General features: G+C 36.5%; 1 protein-coding gene across 1 annotated transcript in view; it reads left to right on the forward strand.

The window, feature by feature from the left end:
- Nucleotides 1-2,151: 2,151 nt before the first annotated feature.
- The window catches only part of cacna2d2a (calcium channel, voltage-dependent, alpha 2/delta subunit 2a), a 143,270-nt gene continuing 120,649 nt past the window's right edge, over nt 2,152-24,772 (forward strand). Inside the window, exons 1-2 of the mRNA XM_077726040.1 lie at nt 2,152-2,686; nt 7,270-7,351. Of these exons, the coding sequence (XP_077582166.1) occupies nt 2,562-2,686; nt 7,270-7,351 (207 nt within the window). The 5' untranslated portion in view covers nt 2,152-2,561. The remainder of the gene's footprint in view (nt 2,687-7,269; nt 7,352-24,772) is intronic.

The following is a 24,772-nucleotide window of genomic DNA, read 5'->3' on the forward strand; positions in this document are numbered from 1 at the left end:
AAAACAATGTTTATTTTAGCTTTTTTTAAATATATTTTTAGATTTTACAAACTTATTTTTGAACTAAAAACACAGAAAAAAATGACAATTATTGATTAAAAAGGGGGGAAATCAGGAAATTTAATATACATCTATACTCTTCATTTTAATTTGATTTTAAAACAAAAAGTCGGCACTCATCAACTTTCCCGGGCCACACAAAATGATCCGTGGACCAAATTTGGCCCCCGGGCCACCACTTTGCCACACATGATATAGTGTATACTTAACTGATTATCTTAAATAAGTAAATAGTTGTAATAAATCGCCCCAAAGCTCTTAAATCAAATCAGTTCATGACAGTTTATAATATCAAAAAAAATTGTATCATTCAAAGAATCCATATTTTATCTTATCACCATAAAATTGTTGATTTACGTCTCAGTTCCAGGGACATAGAACTCATAATTGTCAAAGAATTATGGAGTTTGAAGAACACATCGATTTTTTTTTTTGTTGCTTTTGTTGTCGTGCGGAGTTTCTCGACAAAATCGTTTTCTACTTTAGCATTTGTGTGAAATGGATCCCCCAGGGGGCAGTGAGGTGAGCTTTCTATTTTATCCTGTGGGAGGACAAAAAACAACAAAAAAAACAGCAAGAGTTTTGACTTGGAATGCTTTCGTGGATCTCGGGATTGGTATTGAACTCCTGCTGAGGTCTTTGCCAGGTCTTTGTCATCTTCTCCAAAACAATCCCCTTTTTGTTCTTGTCACGTTGCGGACAAAAATGGCAAAAAAAACCTGCAGGTCGATTTTTTTTTTTTTTTGACAGTATAGGGAGAAAACTATACTGAACTTTGGGGTTGTTGTTTTTTGTGTTTTAATGAGGAGAGATTAAAATATTTTCAGGTATAGTGGTTACTTAATGGGTTGGTGAGAATTAAATTGTACTTTTGTGAGATTAAAATCGAAATATAATGTATGTTTGATGGAAGATTGGATTAGATTAGGATTTTGTGTCATTTCGTAAATTAATGGTTGGAGTAGCAAGACAGGTGTAAGACACAGAAGACATTGTAGACCTAGCTAAAAAATTTGGAGCCACACAAAGTTGTCATATTAGTATATAACAACTTGTCCTATTGCAAGATTCAACTTGTAATACGTTGTAATTTAAGGCATTTTGTTGCTTATATATTATATTAAGTTATATTATATTAAGAAATAAAAAGTCATGCATTGCAATTTTTGGATAGAAAAATAAAATTATACTTATACGAGATTAAAATCAAAATTAAATGAAAGAATAGATTAGATTAGGACTTTATTTCATTATGTATTAGGGGAAACTTGTTGGTTGCAGTAGCAAAACAGACATAAGACACAGAAGACATTGTAGACCTAGTTAAAAAAAACTGGAGCCACACACAAAGTTGTCATAATAAAATATATAATATCAATTTGTCCTATTGCAAGATTCAACTCTTAATACAACGTTGTAATTTAAGTCATTTTGTTGCTTATGTTTTATATTAACTTATATTACATTACAAAAAGTCATGCGTTGCAATTTTTTAGAGAAAAATCTTATAAGAATATAATTATACTTTTGTGAGATTAAAATAAAAATATAATGAACATTAAATGAAAGATTAGATTAGATTAGGACTTTATTTGATCACATATTTGGAGAAACTTGTTGGTTGCTCTAGCAAAACAGACACAGAAGACATTGTAGACCTAGTTACAAAAACTGGAGCCACACACAGAAAGTTGTCATTTTAATATATAATATCAACTTGTCTCATTGCAAAATTCATCATCATTCATAATCAAATCTGATCACAAGGATATTTATAATGACTGGAAACTCATGAGTCACCTAAAAAGCAAATGTCTCAAAATATGCTATTGCATTCTGACTTCTCATTGGTTAAGAATAGCACCCATTCTCTAAAATGACACAAATATTAGTCCTTATCACCATGCTTTCCCACTTATGCTATCATTTTCACACAACCTCATCACATATAACTTGATTAACAAGAAAATATAGTCCCCCTAACATCCCCATTTTATTTTGAATCCCCTCTACCGGATGTAGTGGGCGTGCGATCAGGGCCGCCTTCACTCACGCGATGCTTAGAGAGAGAGAGAAACCGAGAGAGAGATAGTGAGCGAGAGCGAGAGAGGGAGGAAGGACGGCACAAAATAGGTACACAACATCCTCCTCCTCCTCCTCATCATCATCATCGGTGGCGGCGGAGTATCTGCCTCCTCTTCATCAGCACCTCCACTGCGAAGGAGTGACATTGTTTCCCCCGGATAGCAGCGGAGGAGTCCTCCAAATCCTCCCCACGTTCATCCAGCAGCTCCCGGCAAGCTCAAATCTATCACCCCCCACCCTTCCCCGAACCCCTTCTCGTCTCCCCCGGACTGGGTTTATTCTTAGCTTCGGCTGCGGGAGACTGTTATCCCCCCCCTCTCCGACCCCCCGTCCTGTCTCTCTTACTCCGTTAGTGGTCTTGTGTCCTGTCCTCTTGGGGGCAGTGAGCTGGTTTCTCCTACTTTGCTGAATATTTGATGGGGAAAATGGCGATCGGAGCCCCGTCGTATGGCGCTCTCGTGTTCCTGTGTATTCAAACTGTACTTCTCGTGTGCGCTTCCACGCCGACCGCCGGAACGCATCACTTCCCGCAGCACTACACGTAAGTGCTGGTCGATTTTTTTGAGGGGGGGGAGTGGGGGTCTTTGGGGAATGAAGTAGGACAGGTGACCCAGCCCAATAGAATGCATGATTTACTCATGTTTTTATGGCATGTGTGATGATGGGATTGTGTTGTAGTATTATATGATGATGTTTTATAATGTGGACCGTGGAAGTAGTGTTTTTTATGTAAAAGAAATTAGTAGTTTTTAAGTTGAGAGTGAAAATTTTGAAGGGTTTTTAGGGGGAAGTTACTGTTTTGGGTGTTTTTGGTGTTTTTTTAGGGTTAGTGACTGTTTTTGGTGTTTTTTTAGGGGTAGTGACTGTTTTTGGTGTTTTTTAGGGGAAAGTGACTGTTTTTGGTGTTTTTTTAGGGGAAGTGACTGTTTTTGGTGTTTTTTGGGAACTGAAGTAGTAGTTGTTATTATTATATTGTTGATTTATCATGTTATATCAAAATATATGATGTTATTAGAAGATAAAGTGGGAAGTGGTTTTGGTCAATGAAATGTAACTTTGTTTTTGTTTTTTTTCCAGACTTTTTAAAAAAAAATTTTTTGGTAAAAAAAATTAATAGTAGTGTTTTATTTATTTATCATCAGTAAATATTGGTTAAATGTAGTTGTTTTACTTTTTTTTATTTAGAGATATATATTTTACATAAAATGAAAGTAAAATCAATAAAAAAAATGCTTAATATTGATTTAGGGCAACATTATAAGTCAGTTATTTGAACTAAAACCTCATTTAAATGCCATTGATGATTAAATTTGACTGTGAGGGGCGAATAAACGTTTAATAACTCGTCGTCCAATCAAATTGGACATCTAGTGCCGTCAATTATAGCCGCTATCTTAAACAAAAAATAAACAAATCCAATTTCATGCAAAAAAAAACTGATTAGATTGAGGAAGCTGATTTCCAAGTTTGTTGTCATGGCGATGACACGTAACAAAGCACACAAAGTGGACATTTTAAAAACAAGGCAAATTGCCCATTTAAAATAAAATAAAAATGAAAACACGCAATTTGGATTAAAATAAATGAGAGCAAAGACATGGATGAATGCACCATGATGTCAAAGTCACCCCGGGATGCTCGTACAAAGCAGCTGATGGGGAAGTTGCATCAGGAAACTTCCCAAAAAATGAGTAAAAAATGCCACTTTAGCTGGCAGTCATATCTTAAATCATTTCTAGACCACAACTTGACTCTTCATAAAAGAATTATGGCAACTATAGTGTATATTTTTAGTGATTATGTTGAATCTAGGACCTGTTGTTCCGTAGTAACTGGCTTGAATCTCACCTCACTCATAGCTTATTTTGTAAGCCAAATCAATACATTTTGCTCATCTGTTTCATAGTCTAGAGCACAGGTGTCAAAGTGGTGGTCCGGGGGCCAAATCTGGCCCCTCACATCATTTTGTGCGGTCCAGGAAAGTAAATGAGTGCTGACTCAGTTTTAGGATTAAATTAAAATTAAGAGTATAGATGTATATTACTTTTCCTGATTTTCTCCTTTTAAATCAATAATTGTCATTTTTAATCAATTTTTGTGTTTTTAATTCAAAAAGCATGTTGTAAAATCTAAAAATATATTTTAAAAAAGCTAAAATAAACATTGTTTTAGATCTATAAAAAACTGATTATTCAGGGTTTTTAATCCATTTATATATAAAAAAATCATTTTGTAAAATCTAAAAGTATATTTAAAAAAAACTAAAATAAACATTGTTTTAGATCTATAAAAAACTGAATATTCAGGGCCTTTAATCCATTTATATATTTTAAAACATTTTGTAAAATCTAAAAATATATTTTAAAAAAAGCGAAAATAAACATTGTTTTAGATCTATACAAAAAAACTAAATATTCAGGCCCTCTTATCTAGTTCATTTAATCCATTTATATAAAAAAAAAATCTAAATATTATATCTAAAATGGTCCAGCCCACATAAAATCTAGTTGACGTTAATGCGGCCCGCGAACCAACCCGAGTTCGACACCCTTGGTCTCACGTAATGAAACTGTAGTTGAAATATAGCAATGAAAAAAAGAGGATTTCTTCATGAGGACCCCCTTGTCACATCACAGACATTCTCCATTTTTTTTGTCCCTGATGTGCCTGCCCATAAATGAAGCCTGCTTGCATCCTCTGGGGCTTTGTTATTGAGATGATCAAGGTGACTTTGAAGGCGGCGTCACTTAGCATTCAACCACGATTAACTCCAAACTGCTCTTAACGGCAACGTTTATTCGACCATCTGAGTCTTTGTATAATAAAATCAAAAGGAAATTCCCAATGGGATGAAATACATTTATTTCTGATTCAGTTGGTTTGTGATTATTTGTTCTAATCAGGTTTGCTTATAGTCCATGTGTGTTTAAGAGTGGATATATTAAGGCGGGGTTGATACGAAATAGGCAACAGGGTGGTTTGATTTAATGGATTTGTATCTTGTATCTCAAATTTTACTCGTATGTCAAGGCACTCGCATGTCAAGGCGCTCGCATGTCAAGGCAAAATTTGTCTCTTATCTCAAGATAAATATTTCCTCAAAATGTAACTTGTATCTCAAATTTTACTCGTATCTCAAGGTGCTTGTATCTCAAGGCAATCGTATTTCAAGGCTCTCGCACGTCAAGGCAAAATTTGTCTCTTATCTCAAGATAAATATTTCCTCCAAATTTAACTCATATCTCAAATTTTACTCTTATCTCAAGGTGCTTGTATCTCAAGGCGCTCGTATTTCAAGGTACTTGTATGTCAAGGTGCTCGCATGTCAAGGCGCTCGCATGTCAAGGCAAAATTTGTCTCTTATCTCAAGATAAATATTTCCTCAAAATTTAACTCTAATCTCAAATTGTTTGTATGTCGGGGCACTCTTATGTCAAGGTACCACTGTATATAATTTAACAACCCTTGTATTATGACAAAGGTTGATTCTGGTTGACTAAAAAAAAAAATATATATATATATGTATTCTTCTTAGCCCTTCTTGGCCTTCAGGATAGCAACCCGCTAGTTTTTACATGGTTTAGCTAGCATCCAGCTGCTTTTAAATCATCTCCTGAGCGTCTTGATCCATTAAGTCATTTGTTCCCGGCTGTGAGATGTTCACTGGTGATCACCATCCCCCTTTGATCAACTAATTCCTAATTTTAGCCCCCCCCCCCCCGTCTGATAGCGATCGGACCCCCGCCTTCCCTTCTCGGCGAGCGTTTTGGTCCGACTCAAGCAGTTTTACTGCAGAGTTTGCTGACCAGATATGTGCATTCATGAGGGGGAGATAGTGGGCAGCTGGGGAGGCTTGGGGTGAGGGGGGGTGCTGATGACAAGACCGTGCATTAGCTGATAAAAAGGTCAAGGGACCAATGGTGGGGCACCAACCACTTAGGTATCGGCTACATGCCAGGAAGTCTCTTACTAGCTGATGTAGGCTTTTTTTTCAATGCATTAATGCAGTAGTTTTCTTTTTTTTTTTAAGTGATTGTTGTGAAGCTCTTCTTGACTTTAGAAAACGCTAAGTTTGACAAAAAAAGTAGGGGTTGGCATGGGGGTGTTAGACTCGGGTTGGTGTTAACTTGATTTTATGTGGGTCGGACTATTTTAGATAGAATATTTAGATATTTTTTTTTGTAAATGGATTAAAAGAACTGGATTAAAAGCCCTGAATATTCAGTTTTTTATAGGTCTAAAACAATGTTTATTTTAGATTTTTTTAATATATTTTTAGATTTTATAAAATGATTTTTGAACTAAAAACACAGAAAAATGGATTGAAAAATGACAATAATTGATTTAAATGATAAGGCGGGCCAGATTTGGCCCCCGGGCCGCCACTTTGACACAGTACTGACTCCAAAGTTGTGGTGGAATACATTAACACCATTGGTTCGGTTATAGCACAACAAGGTTAGATCCAAGTGTGTGTATAGTAAGCAAAATTTATTTAAGTTAAATTTAAAGTTATGTTTTGTTACATAGTGTCACAAAAGTTTAGCACACGGAATTAGAACAATTAAAATCATGTTTTTCCTATTGTACCATCCAATTTTTTTAGGGCTGGAACGGATTAATTAGTTTTTAGTTGTTTTATATGGGAACTTTTGATTTGAGTTACGGGTAAATTGACAAACGTGCTTGGCATTAAGCTCGTATCTCAAGGTATTTGTTTTTTTTTTTTTTTTTTTTGTAATTTATAATGTTAGCTTTCTTGGCTACAATACTGCGTTTTGAAAGTGTCTATCCTTGACCGTAATGGTTTTATATTTATTGTAATTTAACATAGAATTATCTATCAATGTTGATCGTAGATGTGCTGTTGTAGTACCCATTTTTTTGAAGTATTCTGAAAACTTTAGTTGTACTCTGTCTAGAAAAATGAATGTGATTTAAATTGCAATCTCTTAATACTTTGTCACAAATTGGTGTACAAATGAGCTATTTTTTTCAACTACATTGAAGCCAATTTAACATTGAACAACTTAAACATCTTATCCGTAGAAACAAACATTATTTGAGTAAAAATGTGATTTTATTCGCATTTTCAAATGTCCTTTATCTTTTTCCCTCCTTCAGAATGATTCACTGGGCCGCACGCATTGAGAAAGAGCTGGAAAAAGTTCTTCAACACGTCACCGGAACTCAACAGATCCGTTCGGTGAGTTGACGTCACGTTTTCGCATCGTTAAATATGAGCGAGTCTGAATATGAGGTGTTATTTCAACTAATATGGTCGCGGATGGCGGAGGCGAGCTGTGATTGACACTATTTCAACATGTTTTCCACATGCTCACTGGTTTTAGAATGTACTCTGACATAGTAAATGGTTCATTACGGGTGACAGGGTTGTGAAATTTGGAATCTGAGCAGGTCTGGTAGGGTCGAATGCGGTTTTGACATTAATGGTTTGCAGCAATTCAGTTGACAAGGAAGGGTGCTGGATTTAAGATTAATGCCTGTTTGTAAATAGATACCTAGAGTGCAAGATGGAGGAGAAATGATGTATAGTGCATGTCAAAGTGGCAGTCCGGGGGCCAAATATGGCCTGCCGCATCATCTACCGTATTTTCATGACTATAAGGCTCACTTAAAAGTCTTAAATCAACTATAAGGCGGACTAAAAAGTCTCTAATCGACTATAAGGCGCACTAAAAAGTCTCTAATCGACTATAAGGCGCACTTAAAAGTTTTAAATCGACTATAAGGCGCACTTAAGTCTTAAATCGACGATAAGGTGCACTAAAAAGTCTCTAATCGTCTATAAGGCGCACTTAACTATTAAATCGACTATAAGGTGCACTTAAAAGTCTTACATCAACTATAAGGCGCACTTAAAAGGCTTAAATCAACTATAAAGTGCACTTAAAAGTCTTAAATTGACTATAAAACGCACTTAAAAGTCTTAACTCGACTATAAAGCGCACTTAAATGTCTTAAATCGACTATAAGGCGCACTTAAAAGTCTTAAATCGACTATAAGGTGCACTTAAACGTCTTAAATCAACTATAAAGCGCACTTAAAACTCTTAAATCGACTATAAGGCGCACTTAAGTCTTAAATCGACTATAAGGCGCAATTATAAGTCTTAAATCGACTATAAGGCGCAATTATAAGTCTTAAATCGACTATAAGGCGCAATTAAGAGTCTTAAATTGACTTTAAGGCGCACTTGAGTCTTAAATTTTCTCTAAAAATAAACATTGCGCCTTATAATACAGTGCGCCTTATATAAGGAAAAATTGTCATCCATTGAGGGTGCGCCTTATAACGCGGTGCGCCTTATAGTCGTGAAAATACAGTATGTATGTCGCAAATTGTAGACATTTTTAGCATCTTGCCCTATAATACAGCACTAAAGCTGTTGTAGGAGTACAAACAAGAACAGTTGGAGTGGAGATTGAAAAGGTTTTTGGGAGAGCCAACAGAGTGCAGATGAAAAGTAGCTGTGACAATTGAGATGAATTTCTAGGCTTTTTCTTTCTCTCTGTGTGAATGTCTTTTTTATTTATTTTTTTGAAGTATTTGTTATATTTATTGCAGACTGATCTTGGTTGAAACGATAGTAGTGGCTGCATTTAAAGCGGAGCACATGGATGCTGTTTATAGTCTTGATCCTTTGCATTTTTTTTCTGCATTTGATGTCTATGATGAGAGGCGGCCATTGTTTCCACGTCCTCGGGCTTATTCTGAGCTGTTTTAATAAACACGTGTGTGTAAAGTGCTCACACCCCCGCGTGCGCACGCTTAAACATGTTACACATTGTATACTTTGCTATATCAGCATTTTCGGTGATATATGACAGATTTATGGGAAATGTTAACTCTTTGAGGACCATTTTATGACAATAATAGGCGTCCAAATCGTGGCTACAGAGTCGAATTTGAGTGCTTTTTAGATCTTTAGTGGTAAATTTTAAGAGTTTTTTTTTACACAATAGTGCTTTCTGATAAGGTTTTATTGTTTTAAAAAATATATATTTATAGACTGGGGCTAATTTGGTCTTGTGACTTTGTTAGGATGGAATAAAAATGTTAAAATGTCAAATAAATAAAATTTTGACCATTTTAGATATAATATTTAGATTTTTTTTTAAATAAATGGAATAAAAGTGGATTAAAATCCCTGAATATTCAGTTTTTTATAGATCTAAATCAATGTTTATTTTAGCTTTTTTTACATATATTTTTAGATTTTACAAAATAATTTTTGAACTAAAAACACAGAAAAATGGATTAAAAATGACAATTATTGATTTAAAAGGGGGAAAATCAGCACTGAATATTGAGTTTTTTTATAGATCTAAAACAATATTTTAGCTTTTTTAATATATTTTTAGATTTTACAAAATTATTTTTGAACGAAAAACACAAAAAAAATCATTAAAAAATTGCAATTATTGATTTAAAAGGGTAAAAATCCGGAAATGTAATATACATCTATACTCTTCATTTTAATTTAATCCTAAAACAGAAAGCCAGCACTCATTATTTACTTTCCCGGGCCACACAAAATGATTCGGTGGCCCAGATTTGGCCCCCGGGCCGCCACTTTGACACATGTTATAAACAGTGGAAGAAAAATGTAAATAGTAAAAATCCTCAAGTAGTGATATCTTTTTGAGAACAAAAGAGCTAAGCAATGTGAATAATTGGCCATGGTAGGATTTTCGAAAAAAGCCTTCAGCTGAAACACGACATGCTGAATATCTTTCCTCCATTTTTTTTTCTTGTTACCCTTGATTACTGGAAACTGGAGAGTGATGCACATCCATATCAATATACACACAAATACTACACACAAATGCGTGGAAGGAGGGCGGGAATGCAATATTGCTTAATGGCTATTCGATTCACTCCAACTCGGCAGAGATTAATGTTTAATTTCATAGACGTTTTGCGTCTTGGCATCACTTGCCCTTGACGCCGGACGTCTTTGTGTGGTCAACTCGCCGCCTTCAGGTATATCACAACAGCCTATCAAAGGCCTGCGTCACGAGAATATGGTTTAAGGCAATTTTTGCGTGGAACTTTGTAGTGGGAATGGCTTTGGTTGTACTGTAATAATAATTTTCAACACTCTTTGTAATTGTTGGTTATTTTGGAGTACTTAAAAGTGGATTGGATTGAATTGGATAACTTTGTTCATCCCGTATATGGGAAATTTTGTTGTCATAGTAGCAAGAGGGTGAGAATACAGACACAGAAAAATACATTTTAGACATAAATAGGTAATAAGTAAGTTAATAAGTAAATATATACATATATATACACATATATACTTATACACATGTACACATGTACACATATATACACTTATATACACTTATATACATATACACATATACACATATACACGTATGCACATATGCACATATGCACATATGCACATATGCACATATGCACGCATACACATATACACATATACACATATACAAATTTTACATATACACATATATACACATACACATATATACATATATATACACATACACATATATACATATATATACACATGCATATAAACACGCATATACACATGTACACACATACATGTATACACACACATATATACACACACATATAAATATATATATATATATATATATATATATATATATATATATATATATATATATATATATATATATATATATATATATATATATATATATATATATATATATATATATATATATATATATATATATATATATATATATATATATATATATATATATATATATATATATATATATATATATATATATATATATATATATATATATATATATATATATATATATATATATATATATATATATATATATATACACATACATATATATACACACTTCTACATGTATACAGACTTCTACTTATATACACACTTCTACATATATATACACACTTCTACATATATATACACACGTCTACATATATATATATACACACGTCTACATATATATACACACGTCTACATATATATACACACGTCTACATATATATACACACGTCTACATATATATACACACGTCTACATATCTATACACACTTCTACATATCTATACACACTTCTACATATATATATATACACACTTCTACACGTCTATACACACTTCTACACGTCTATACACACTTCTACACATCTATACAGACTTCTACATATATACACATGGTTTTGTGGAGATTTTATAACAAAATGTGGACACAGCATCTGGTATTTTTTTCAATGATCCATGCGATTCACAATGATTTAAGATTTGGATTAGCACCATTTGTTTCTTTTCCCAAAAAAAAGGGCCATGCTCTCATATGGAAGTTTTTAAGAGTTCATGACTCCGCCTCCTTCTCTCCCTTCTTGCTATTGTGAGAAGTTACCTTTAAAGGGTAGAGTGGGAGCGAGCGCTACTGATCTCCCCCCTCCGGTCACCCGCCTTCTTGCTACTTGGATGTTACACAACAGCATCTTGTATCTGAACAAGTTTTTGTGGAGGAGATAGAGAGTACGAGTAGGTTCCTTTCGGATTAGAGTATTTGCCTTGAATATGCAGGTTGTCCATGTATTTCTATTGGTTCGTAATTGACAGCAAAGTTAGAATGGTGAAAATTGTAGTACATTTTGAAATATAATCAGTAGTTATTTATTGTGGTAGTGGTTAACCTTTAGTCCAATAAGATTGAGCTGTCATTGTTTAATTGCTATCAATTCAATTTTTTGTTAGCTTGGCAATGTTTTTGTCATTTGTAGTATTGTATGAGTTTTCTTAATAGGTTAAAAAATGGATTCCTGTAAATATATTGTGGGATAAGGTTGTTAAATAATGTCCATATAGGCCACCTTAGTTGAGAAAATATTCCTACACATAGCTACGCCTCCACTGCAAGATTTTATACCAAAAAATTCCAACCAATCAACAAGGGCTGGCTCTAGAGGTGACTGTAAAGTAGTGAGTACTTCATACCTGGAAGTCAATCGCAATTATCGTATTTTCACGACTATACGGCGCACTTAAGTCTTAAATTTTCTCCAAAATAGACAGTGCGCCTTATAATACAGTGCGCCTTATAATACAGTGCGCCTTATAATACAGTGCGCCTTATAATACAGTGCGCCTCATAATACAGTGCGCCTCATAATACAGTGCGCCTCATAATACAGTGCATCTTATATGTAGAAAAATGTCATTCGTTGAGGGTGCGCCTTATAATGCGGTGCGCCTTGTAGTCACGAAAATACGCTAAAGATATTTTACGGATATATCACATCTAGACTTTCCGTAAACCATCAACTGGCACGAATGACCAAACAGGTCAACAGAGTTTGGCCATGGTCTAGTTGGGGAACCATGTTTATTTTGCTTTCCGTCGCCCTCTAAAGAACTCTCCACCCGAATCGAGTGCCAGCTTTAGCCTTTCGCTCGACTACTTTTGCCAAACAACAAGCAAACGGCCAGCAAAACCAAGTGGACACGAAGCAGCGGTGAGCTGAACGTTAAGCAGCTTGAGAGCCGGTCAGTAACATTACTCGTAGCTTCACGCTTCCCGAAGCCTAACAGGAGAACATGAAGCTTCACAAATGCACCTTATATATATTTTTCTACCCTTTTTTATTGGTTTTGTGACACCGGCGAAGGTTATAAAGATTCCAGGGGAAAACGTGACGAGATGAATGCATCTATCAGTAAAATGCAGCCCTGTGTATAGATATCGCAGAGCTGGTTAGCATTAGACGCTTCCCTGGGAATGGCTATCTTTTAATATATGGGTTTTTAGAAAAAAAATAGATTATGTGGAGTAACTGCGTTTTTCCCAATGTTAGTATTACTTTTCTATCTTTTATAATGGCTTGCTGGTGCTAGGCTTTTATACACATTTTTGCTATATATTATTATTTTTTAGATTACCTTATTTTCTCGCATATTTGTCGCCAAAAAATGACAGTGTAGCTTATACGCTTATACTTATATGCGGCTAATATGTGAGAAAATACATGAAAACCTTTACCCCATTATTTTGCGTATACCGTATTTTCACGACTATAAGGCGCACCGCATTATAAGCCGCACCCTCAATGAATGACGTTTTTCCATATATAAGGCGCACTGTAGTATAAGGCGCACTGTAGTATAAGGTACACTGTAGTATAAGGCGCACTGTAGTATAAGGCGCACTGTAGTATAAGGCGCACTGTAGTATAAGGCGCACTGTAGTATAAGGCGCACTGTAGTATAAGGCGCACTGTAGTATAAGGCGCACTGTAGTATAAGGCGCAATGTAGTATAAGGCGCACTGTAGTATAAGGCGCACTGTAGTATAAGGCGCACTGTCTATTTTGGAGAAAATGTAAGACTTAAGTGCGCCTTATAGTGGTGAAAATACGGTAATTGCTATTGACTTCCAGGTATGAAGTACTCGCTACTTTACAGTCACCTCTAGAGCCAGCCATTGTTGAGGTTTTGGATTTTTTTGGTATAAAATCTTGCAGTGGGGGAGGAGCTATATGATGGAAGATTTTGTAAACTAAGATGGCATCTGCATATTTAACAGTATTGTTTCAGTACAGGCGTTTGTGTTTTTTTAATATCCGACAGTGGTGGTTTTTCATTTTTGGTTTTCTGTTTTTTTTTCCATATATAAGGCGCACTGGAATTTAAGACGCACTGTCTATTTTGGAGAAAATTTAAGACTTTTAAGTGCGCCTTATAGTCGTGAAAATACGGTAAATGTTTCATTATATAACGGTTAAGTACAAAATCACTCTTTTGTCAAATCATTAAGTTGTTTTGCAGTGCTTTCATAATGTCCAGGTTTTGAAGTACTTTATTCAATTCAAAGCAAAGTATCAGTGTGTACTTTGAGTTCGGTATATTACACTTTTCTTCTTTCCAACAAATTGTATCTCACAGTAATAGCTGTTTTGTCTGTGGGAGTTTTGGGAGTCTCCAAGGTTTTTCTTCTTCTTTACCTCCTCCACCTGAGCCAGTCTGGAATTGATTGGTCATACTTGTGAATCAGTTTAATTGGCTTGCCTCACTAGTGGGTGGCTCTTCAAAAAACTGCCACGGAATACCAAGAAAAGCGTTTGATCGTGTAAGACTCGGCTACCTACGTCCTTTTCCTATTCTGCAGCTGCTTTTTGGCGGTCTTTTCATCTGTCTTGTCTCGTTTTGGCATAAAAGAACAAAAACACATCTGGAAAAGAAGGACCCTTATCCAACATATCACCCATTTTTATTTCCTCAGTCTTCTTTTGCTGGACTCACTCTCATCTCAATCTGCCTTTGGCCTTTTTCCCAGGGCTCCCTTTTTGCTTGATAGGATTTATGCTCCAACACTACAATTGCCGCGTTACAAAATATACTCACTCATGTGCGCCTTGTGCTTATTTCTACGCACAAATACATAGCCTAGGTTGGTTTATGTAACTTTTGTTTTTGTTTTTAGGCCTGAAGATTTAAAACATTGATTTTTAAGGATTCATTTTTGGATTGGCGTAATGTGGGAGGGATAAAATACATTATTTTTGATAGACATGATTTTAATACAGGTCAAGTTGTATGTTTTTCACGTATTTTAGACGTTTTTTCGGATTATTTCTAAAGTGGGAGGGGATAAAATACATTATTTTGATAGACATGATTTTAATACAGGTCAAGTTGTATGTTTTTCACGTATTTTATACGTTTTTTTGGATTATTTCTAACGTGGGGGGATAAAAAATTTATTTTGATAGGCACAATTTCATAGATGTCAACTTGTACATTTTTTTCGTATTTTATACGTTTTTTTCGGATCTTTTCTAACGTGGGGGGGATAAAAAAATATTTTGATAGACACAATTTAATACATGTCAAATTATACGGATTTTTTTACATATTTTATACGTTTTTTTGGATCATTTCTTATAGCGGACGCCAAATAACTTTTGTACGGATGGAATATTTGCACCAAAATGAAGATGGCCGACACTTGTTGAGAATGTACACTTTGGGGTTTCTCTCGGGAAAAGTAGGGGCTTTCAAAATAAGAGTTGCCTATACATTTTAAGACAAAAATGTTGTATTACTAACATAGGGATGTAAAGAACCAATGTCATGATGTTGAGATAATATATAGAGGACAATTTAGAGTGTTTAAGCAGTCTGGTATAGATGTTTTTGGGATGTGGGAGTAAACTGGAGTACCCGGAGAAAACCTACCTAAGCCTGAGAAAGACATGCAAACTCCACAGAGTAAGGTATGGGATTGAACCCTCGATTTCAGAACTGTGAGGCTGACATACTTTTATCCCGTATTTTATACGTTTTTTGATCCTTTCAAATTTTATATGCCGTAGAACAACTTTTGTACAGGATTTTTTGAAGTATTTTTGTAAAACCGATCTTTTTTACCCATTTCGGCTCTAATCCGAATAGTAGGGGACAAAAACGTCTGATAATAGTATTAATAATAACTTCCGCCTTTTTACTATATAAATATAGCATGTCAGAAAGCTGTACATTTTGTAGAAAATTTTAGACTTTTATGTGCGCCCTATGCAAGTAAATATGTATTCATACATATTTCTTTATATTGCTCAAGGGCAATTGTAATCATTAATAAGGGAAGCAATTGGCCAAGGTTGCCAGGTATGCAATTAAACATCGTTATTAGGACTATTATTTATTACCCCAAAAAATATTCTACACTTTTTCAGGATTAGAAACACTAAATTAGTTCAAATTTGAACAAAAAACAAGAATTTAGCGTGTTTTTTAAAGCTTCAAAAATAAATTTCACTTCACATTCTTTAGAGGGCGCCCCTGAGTCCACTCCAAATAGTACTATACTGTAGTATTTCTACCAGTTCTTCCAACCGAGACAGCAAGCATTTACTTGATTTAGGTTAATCAAAGATAATGGTCTTTGCTGCTGTCGGCCATTGTTGTTCATGCCACCGTGTTGTGCTATTTTAATAATAGCTTTCACTTTCCAGTGGGTTCAATAGCGGGACACCTCCAAAGACACACTGGTGATTACATGCTTACTACAAAAAGCCTATCATTGATATTTTTAGGCTCCGCTACAGACGATTTAATTGGCTAGCCTTCTAAAAACGTAGCCAGTAATCTTCGGAGTTTGTTTATTAAAAAATCCGACACAAAAAAGTGCTTCACTTAGGCCGTCAATCCTTCCAAATGCGTCCAGTCTAGTCTTGCTCTTTTTCAGTTGAAATAAACAGCACTAATTGGATAATTGAAATGGCTTTGGGATAGGAATTTTTTAGCTTTTATGTGATTTTTTTTTAAAGAAATACAGTGTTCCCTCGCTACTTCGCGGTTCAGGTACAGCGGACTCAGAGCTTTGCGGATTTTTTTGGGAAAAAAATACAAATATTACATTAAAACAACATATTTTACAGTTTTTTTTTTGTTATAACATGAATTTCACTCTCTCTACCCATATTCTATATGGTGTACTGTATACTGGGGAGTAAAATTTATTTTTTAATTAAAAAAAAAAAAAATAAATAAAATTAAAAAATTGAATTAAATTTAAATTAAGCATTTTTGAAGGGGAATCCCTACTTTGCGGAAATTCACTTATAACCGAGGGAACACTGTATTGTCTTTTTATAATGCACTGTGCTCCAGATTTGTATATGCTGGACAGTGTAGGTAGGGGACAGTTGATTGTCTTTTATAATGCTATCTGCCCCTTTAAGGCAATGTGATTTCTTAATGTTTTGATCAAAAACACATTACACATTGACAAAAAAATCTTTATCACCAAACTTTGACTATTTAAGAGTCTTTTGATCATTTTTTTACAACCCTAATTTACACAACATGGACTATCAATATATATTTTTCCCCCCATGTATTAAAATTTCACAGATACTTAACAAAATACCCGCCATTTTTGAAATGACCCATAAATTGAGTGAGGATTTCGAGCGAGCCGCTTATACTTGCTACAACAAGTGTGTGTGTTATTGTGTGTGTGTGCGAGGGTTCTTGCAAGTCAAATCCTACAGTAGTATTTTGGTTTACTGCTTGTCTTGGCTGTTATGGCTCTGTAGCGCCTTCTAGAAGGCAGCAGGTTGAAATGGTGGAAGCCGAAATGTGTATTGTCTTTTATAATATTCTCTACCCTTCTAAGGAAATGCCATTTTTAGATGTTTTTGATCAAAAACACATTTACACAAATCTTTATCACCAAACTTTGACTATTTAAGAGTCTTTTGATCATTTTTTTACAACCCTAATTTACACAACATGGACTATCAAGATATATTTTTCCCCCCATGTATTAAAATTTCACAGATACTTAACAAAATACCCGCCATTTTTGAAATGACCCATAAATTGAGTGAGGATTTTGAGCTAGCCGCTTAGACTTGCTACAACAAGTGTGTGTGTGTGTGTGTGTGTGTGTGTGTGTGTGTGTGTGTGTGTGTGTGTGTGTGTGTGTGTGTGTGTGTGTGTGTGTGTGAGGGTTCTTGCAAGTCAAATCCTACAGTAGTATTTTGGTTTACTGCTTGTCTAGGCTGTTATGGCTCTGTAGCGCCTTCTAGAAGGCAGCAGGTTGAAATGGTGGAAGCCGAAATGTGTATTGTCTTTTATAATATTCTCTACCCTTCTAAGGCAATGCGATTTTTAGATGTTTTTGATCAAAAACACATTACAAATTGACAAAAAAATCTTTATCACCAAACTTTGACTATTTAAGAGTCTTTTGATCATTTTTTTACAACCCTAATTTACACAACATGGACTATCAATATATATTTTTCCCCCATGTATTAAAATTTCACAGATACTTAACTAAAATACCCGCCATTTTTGAAATGACCCATAAATTGAGTGAGGATTTTGAGCTAGCCGCTTAGACTTGCTACAACAAGTGTGTGTGTGTGTGTGTGTGTGTGTGTGTGTGTGTGTGTGTGTGACTATGCGGGTGTGTTTCTGTGAGTTTGTATGAACCCTGAACCACTAACTCATTTCACACACCGACAAACATCAAAGAGGGTTCGAATTAACCTCGCGCTGTCCACTCTGTATTCCACACGCAATTTCGCATTTTCTCGCTGTTCCACCAAGCTGACATTCATATTGAAATGAAACAGATGGAGTTTTTTGCCCTACAACCGTAGCGGCGCCCATCTCGTCGCTGCGGGAAGATCAGACTTCAAACGAGTGGCAAAATCACTGGGGGGAATAAAATAGGAATGCGTTTGTAGGTGTTGAGGTGGAGTGTCTTGGAGCGGAAGTTTTTTTTTGGATGCGGGAATCGTGTTTTTCGTGATTATGGTCGGTAAATCGGGGATTTTTGATTTAGTGGAGGTGATGTCGTTTTAGGGCATTTTTTTCGTTGTTATTTTATTGGAAATTGAATAAATATACTCAAAGATATTTATATTTATCATAATTTTTGGACTATATGTAGCCAAAGAATACTTAATGAGGGGGACATAAATAAATATACAGAAAAAAGGTACTGTATTTTTGGACTATAAGTCGCACTAGCCAAGGAATACAATATGATTGGGGACTTAAATAAATATACACAAAAAAAGGTACCGTATTTTCGGACTATAAGTCGCACTAAGCCAAAGAATACATAATGATGGGGACTTAAATAAATCTACACAAAAAAGGTACTGTATTTTCGGACTATAAGTCGCACTAGCCAAAGAATACACAATGACGAAGACATAAAAAATATGGCGCACATAAATAATGGGAGGGCCATTTTTTTATATTTTGTCAGAAGCCAAGAATGTTAAAGTAACAATATATTGGAGAACATCTGGCCAATTAGGCATTTAACAAAGTTTTCATAGTCTAAAAAAATTAAATAACTGTGGGTGAACAAAAAAAAAAAAAAACTGTTGCTGGTAAAAAATAAATAAATTACCAAGCTATGAAAAAAGTGTGACATTTAGTCTGGAAAATACGGTACTTTTTGCTAAAAAGCTTAATTATTTTCAATGGCTGGACGTTTGGTCGCCTGGACGTTTGGTCGCCCAGACGTTTGGTCGCCCGGACGTTTGATAAAAACTCTGTCACCATTTGACCAGCGACCAAACGTCCGAGCACCCAATTTTCTCGATAATTCTGAGCCAAAGAGTTAATAGGCGTATTTAACAAATCTTCTTTATTTACCACAACACATACTCTACATATTTAACAACTCCAACTTCTGCTTCACTTTCACAACAAATATGATCCCTCTCTCATACACAGCTTCATTTAAATAGCCAAAAATGTCAAAACCACCAAAAAAATAGCACCTTATTACTGGTTAATCATTAAACCAAAAAAAACCTAAATAAATAAAACCCCTCAAATTAAACCTACTCCCAATTGCTCCGCCTCCAAGCCCAAAAGAGTTACATAAGACATTCCTTCATTGTGTTACCATTGCGTGGGTCTGTATTAAAAAAAAAAAAAGCAAGAGAGAAAACAATAGGCCCAACATGCGATAAAACAAAACCCCTCCCACGCACAAACGCCACACATCACCGCACACTGACAGTTATTACGACTGATGAAACACCGTAATATTGTCGTTCTGGTATTATATTCCCTTCAACTGTCCTCTCGGTCGTAGAGTTGTGATTTAATCTACAAGCAATTTGCATGTTAGCGTGCATGTCTGCTATGTATTACTTGGCAAACACAAGGAGAAACCATAATGATGCTGCACTGGAAACACGATTGGTCTCCAATGTCTGTAAATTTAAACCAATAAACCCAAAGAGTGACAATATGAAAAGACTATTTATTCATTGCAAAGTACCCAAGCGTATATTTGCAGGTTGTACGAGTAAAACGAGGCGAGGAAAGTGGACGGTCTTGCAACCTCTCGAGAGACAATAAAAAGGCCATCGGGGAAAAGCAGAAGAAGGCATATTAATGAAATATGAATGCGTCTGCTGGATAGCGTCGTCACCCTCTCGATGGCGGAGGGATATTAAAAATATACAGCGTTTTTCCCGCACACAATCAGAACAAGGATCAGGGTAACGCAATTTCACCTTTTTCTGAGCATGCTACCTGTTTCACCCGACTATATATTGGAAATTGAAGTCGTCTAGGTGGAGGGAAAGGATGGAGAAGAATTAAATTAGGTGCTTGTAGGAAGGAGGAATCGAACTTTGGTGTTGAAGCAAGGTGTTGAGATGAAGAAATTAATTGAGGACTTTAGCTAATCTAAAAAAATAATGTGTTTGATAACAATGTCCAATTATGATGTGTAAGGTTATCTAAAATGCAGCTAGTGTCAAAAGTTCCCAACTTAAATATTTTTTTTTTAACACGGCATGATTGGGAAAATGTGATTCCCCAAGATTGCCTCTGATTTGAGAATTTTGATAAACAAATCAACTTGAAAATAAGTGGCGACCAAAAGACCGGGGCGACCAAACGTCCGGGGCAACCAAACGTCCGGGGGCGACCAAACGTCCGGGGGCGACCAAACATCCGGGGGCGACCAAACATCCGGGGGCGACCAAACGTCCGGGGGCGACCAAACGTCCGGGGCGACCAAACGTCCGGGGCGACCAAACGTCCGGGGCGACCAAACGTCCGGGGCGACCAAACGTCCGGGGCGACCAAACGTCCGGGGCGACCAAACGTCCGGGGCGACCAAACGTCCGGGGGCGACCAAATGTCCGGGGCGACCAAATGTCCGGTCACGGAAAATTGGGCGGTGTGAGCGTAGCTTTTGTTCTCGTAATGGTTTGACGGTAACATCCATTGCTTCTTCCCGCTAAACAACCTTAACCTTTCAACCCGGCACTGTGGCTTTCCCGCCGTGTTCATCAGCTAAAGTAAATGACACAGCGCTACTACCGTCGTCATGACTGTGCTCGCTAATCACATTTGACAGTGTGTGGCCCCGTTGTGGCGAGCCCCGCAACATGCTGAAACAAACACTTTTCCCAACGTCGCAGCGGAGGCCCCGCTTGTAAACGTTGGGGCTATGAATAATTCACATGCACTCAGCTGAACTGATCAAGGTGGGATTGTATTGTGTGGCTGTTGTGTTTGTGTGCTTGTAATTCTTGCTCTGCTGAGTAGGGGGGGAAAGAATAAAGTGGTTTGGGCTGGATTGGATTTGATAGATGCTCCTTCTAGGACATGATTGAAGTCTTTTTAACGTAATGCGGACGCGGGACAAAGTGTGTGTGACCATTAGAAAGCAATGTGGCTGCTTTGTGGATTGATATTTTGGTAGTACAGTGTTTGCCAAGTACAGTTTTTGCATTGGAAAAATCTCAAGGGACACCACTAGATGAAAATGGTATTTAAATCTACTGCTTATATTTAAAATAGACATTTTCATCAAAGTTTTATCGATGGGAATTATAAAAATAAAACCCAAAAATAGTCCAAGATTTTCCTATATTTTTACACTGACATAATATCAACAAATGTTGAAGTCTATGGAACCCAATAGGAATTATAAAAACTCCCAAAACTATTCCAAAATCATCCAAAATTTTTACACCGACCCCAAGAGGAACTATAAAACCTCCCAAAACCTTCCAAATTTTTTTTACACCGACCCCAAGAGGAACTATAAACCCCCCCAAAACCTTCCAAATTTTTTACACCGACATAATGTCACCAAAAATTGAGGTCTACGGAACTCAAGAGGAACTATAAACCCCCCCAAAACCTTCCAAATTTTTTACACTGACATAATGTCACCAAAAGTTGACGTCTACAGAACCCAAGACAGAGTTATAGAAAAAACAAAACTATTCCAAAACCATCCAAGATATTTACACTGACACAATGTCACCAAAAAATTGAGGTCTACGGACCCCAAGAGAAATTGTACAACCCCACAAAACCTTCCAAATTTTTTACACTGACACAATGCCACCAAAAATTGAGGTCTATGGAACCCAATAGGAATTATAAAAACCCCCAAAACCTTTAAAAAAAATGTACACTGACATTGTCACCAAAAGTTTACGTCTAGAGACCCCAACAAAAAAACCCAATTTCCCCAAAACCTTCCAAAATTTTAACACGAACATTATGTCACCAAAAATTGACGTCTACAAACCCCAAAAAACTTTCTGTTCAAATCAAGTAAAAATATGTAATGTTTATAATCTCAATTTAATGACTTTTACTCCCAAAACTTCTTAAATCTCCTAAAATGCCATAAAAAAACAAATGATATTCTCACACAGACTTTCCTTCACCAAAACCCTCAAAATCTGCCAAACTTTTGCCATTTCCAGCATTGCCAAATCTTAAATATTAATTGATTAAATCAAACAAGGCTGAGCCTCCAAACCATTTTATTTTATTTTCAATCATTTCAGCGATTCCTCTGCAAAATAGGAAAGAGAAATACAGCTTGTCTCCTGCTAACCCGCCATTAAAAGCGAGTTACCCAAGTGAAGAAATAATCAAATCTTATTCATCCAGCAAAAAACTCAAAAAAAATAAAAATCAGCCATCTTTTTAATTGGGTTCATTTGAGAAAAGAACGTTCCTCATGCTTTTGACTCCCGACTCTCCACAATGGAGGCCTTCTGGGCTATTTATTCTTGATCATTTCAATTGGGCTAATGACAGAAGATGATATTTTTTGAGCATGAGTGCATAGACGACGTCTAACGACTTGACACTATCTCTAAAGTCATTGTATTTGAACGAGCTCTCACCGCTTCCCATTACATGTCTGTACAGAGGAAATTATCTCATTTATTAGCTTGGAAATAAGGAACGTAGGTATTAGAACCAGACACTTAACTCTCTCAAAAACACACCAAAAAATCCCTAGCGACAAGACTAGCTAAATTGGAGAAGTTAGCTCGGGGAATGAGCATTTGATTAGCATTTTTTTTGGGTTAAAGCTTTAAAAAAATGTATGCACGGCAGTGATTGTGGGTTTTTAAGAGGATCATTCTTTTGCCTTCAAGTCCGTCCGGTCTAAAGTCCTTCACATATTTCACATGTGAACATAAAAAATGGCACAGCGGGAAGCTACACATTGTACTGAGGATTAGGTTTTGCATGTGTATATCTCACCATGCCAAACTACAATGCTACATTTTGTTAGAATTATTATGGTCGCCCGGACGTTTGGTCGCCCGGACGTTTGGTCGCCTGGATGTTTGGTCGTCCACTATTCTGGTCGCCCGGACTTTTGGTTGCCACAATTTTGGTCGCCCGGTCGTTTGGTCGCCCACAATTCTGGTTGCCCGGACGTTTGGTCGCCCGGACGTTTGGTCGCCCGGACGTTTGGTCGCCCGGACGTTTGGTCGCCCGGACATTTGGTCGCCCGGACGTTTGGTCGCCCGGACGTTTGGTCGCCCGGACGTTTGGTCGCCCTGACGTTTGGTCGCCCGGACGTTTGGTCGCCCGGATGTTTGGTCGCCCACAATTCTGGTCGCCCGGACGTTTGGTCGCCCACAATTTTGGTCGCCCACAATTCTGGTCGCCCGGACTTTTGGTCGCCTACAATTCTGGTCGCCCGGACGTTTGGTCGCCCGGACGTTTGGTCGCCCGGACGTTTGGTCGCCTGGACGTTTGGTCGCCCGGACGTTTGGTCGCCTGGACGTTTGGTCGCCCGGACGTTTGGTCGCCTGGACGTTTGGTCGCCTGGACGTTTGGTCGCCTGGACGTTTGTTCGCCCGGACGTATGGTCGCCCGTACATTTGAAATATCAAAAGAAAAACAAGGACTTAAGTATTAACCTACTCATCACTCATCATTCAAGTAAAAAGAGGAACTTTGTGTAATAAAGGGCTCCCCTGTGATAACAATTGTACATCCCAGCTCAGCATGTCAATTACAAAAGGTCTTAAGTAGGGAAAACATCTTTTAAACGAAGCATAAAACCAGTTTTTACTCGTTTTTCGAGCGTTTTCCAGAGCATGTCGGTGACTTTGAATGTCCCACGCTTGCACTTTGTACCAAATACTGATTGACAGGTCTCTGGAAAGTCGCCTTTAGTTTTGCGCCACACAATTTGAGGAGATTGAAGCCGCCTCTTTGCGATTCTGTCAATTGTTTTTCTTGTTCTGAACCCTCTGATAAAAGGCAAGTTTCTTTTGAAACCATGATGGTAAGCAATGTGGGCTCACATAATGAAAGGGTTTTGATGTAATGTCAGAGCTGTCAGACGAACAAAAGGAAAGCAAAAGTGGTTGAGATGCTGCTTTTTTCATGCCTTTTATCTGAACAAGAACATTTTAAAACAGGTTTTTTCTGTCTTTCTAGAACTGTTCTTGGAATTTCTAGCTTTTTCCTCCCCTTATTTAACAGTAGACTATCACATCCACCCTTACACAGCTTTTTTTAATCTTGTGTAGCTCTCACCGTTCATGACTTTGTTTTAGAATAGGCTCTGGATTTGTGTTTTTCAGTAAAAAAACAGGTTTGAAGTCTTAAACTAGTGACTAGATGTATTTATTTAGTTATTTATTAACTTATTACCTATCTATTTAGGTCTAAAATGGCTTTTACTGTGTCTGTATTCTCACTCTCTTGCTACTGTGACAATGAAATTTCCCGAATATGGGATGAATGAAGTTATCCAATGCAATTAAATTAAATTTTAGTA

This window comes from Stigmatopora nigra, chromosome 10, assembly GCF_051989575.1.
Source record: "Stigmatopora nigra isolate UIUO_SnigA chromosome 10, RoL_Snig_1.1, whole genome shotgun sequence".
In the NCBI taxonomy this organism is placed as follows: domain Eukaryota; kingdom Metazoa; phylum Chordata; class Actinopteri; order Syngnathiformes; family Syngnathidae; genus Stigmatopora; species Stigmatopora nigra.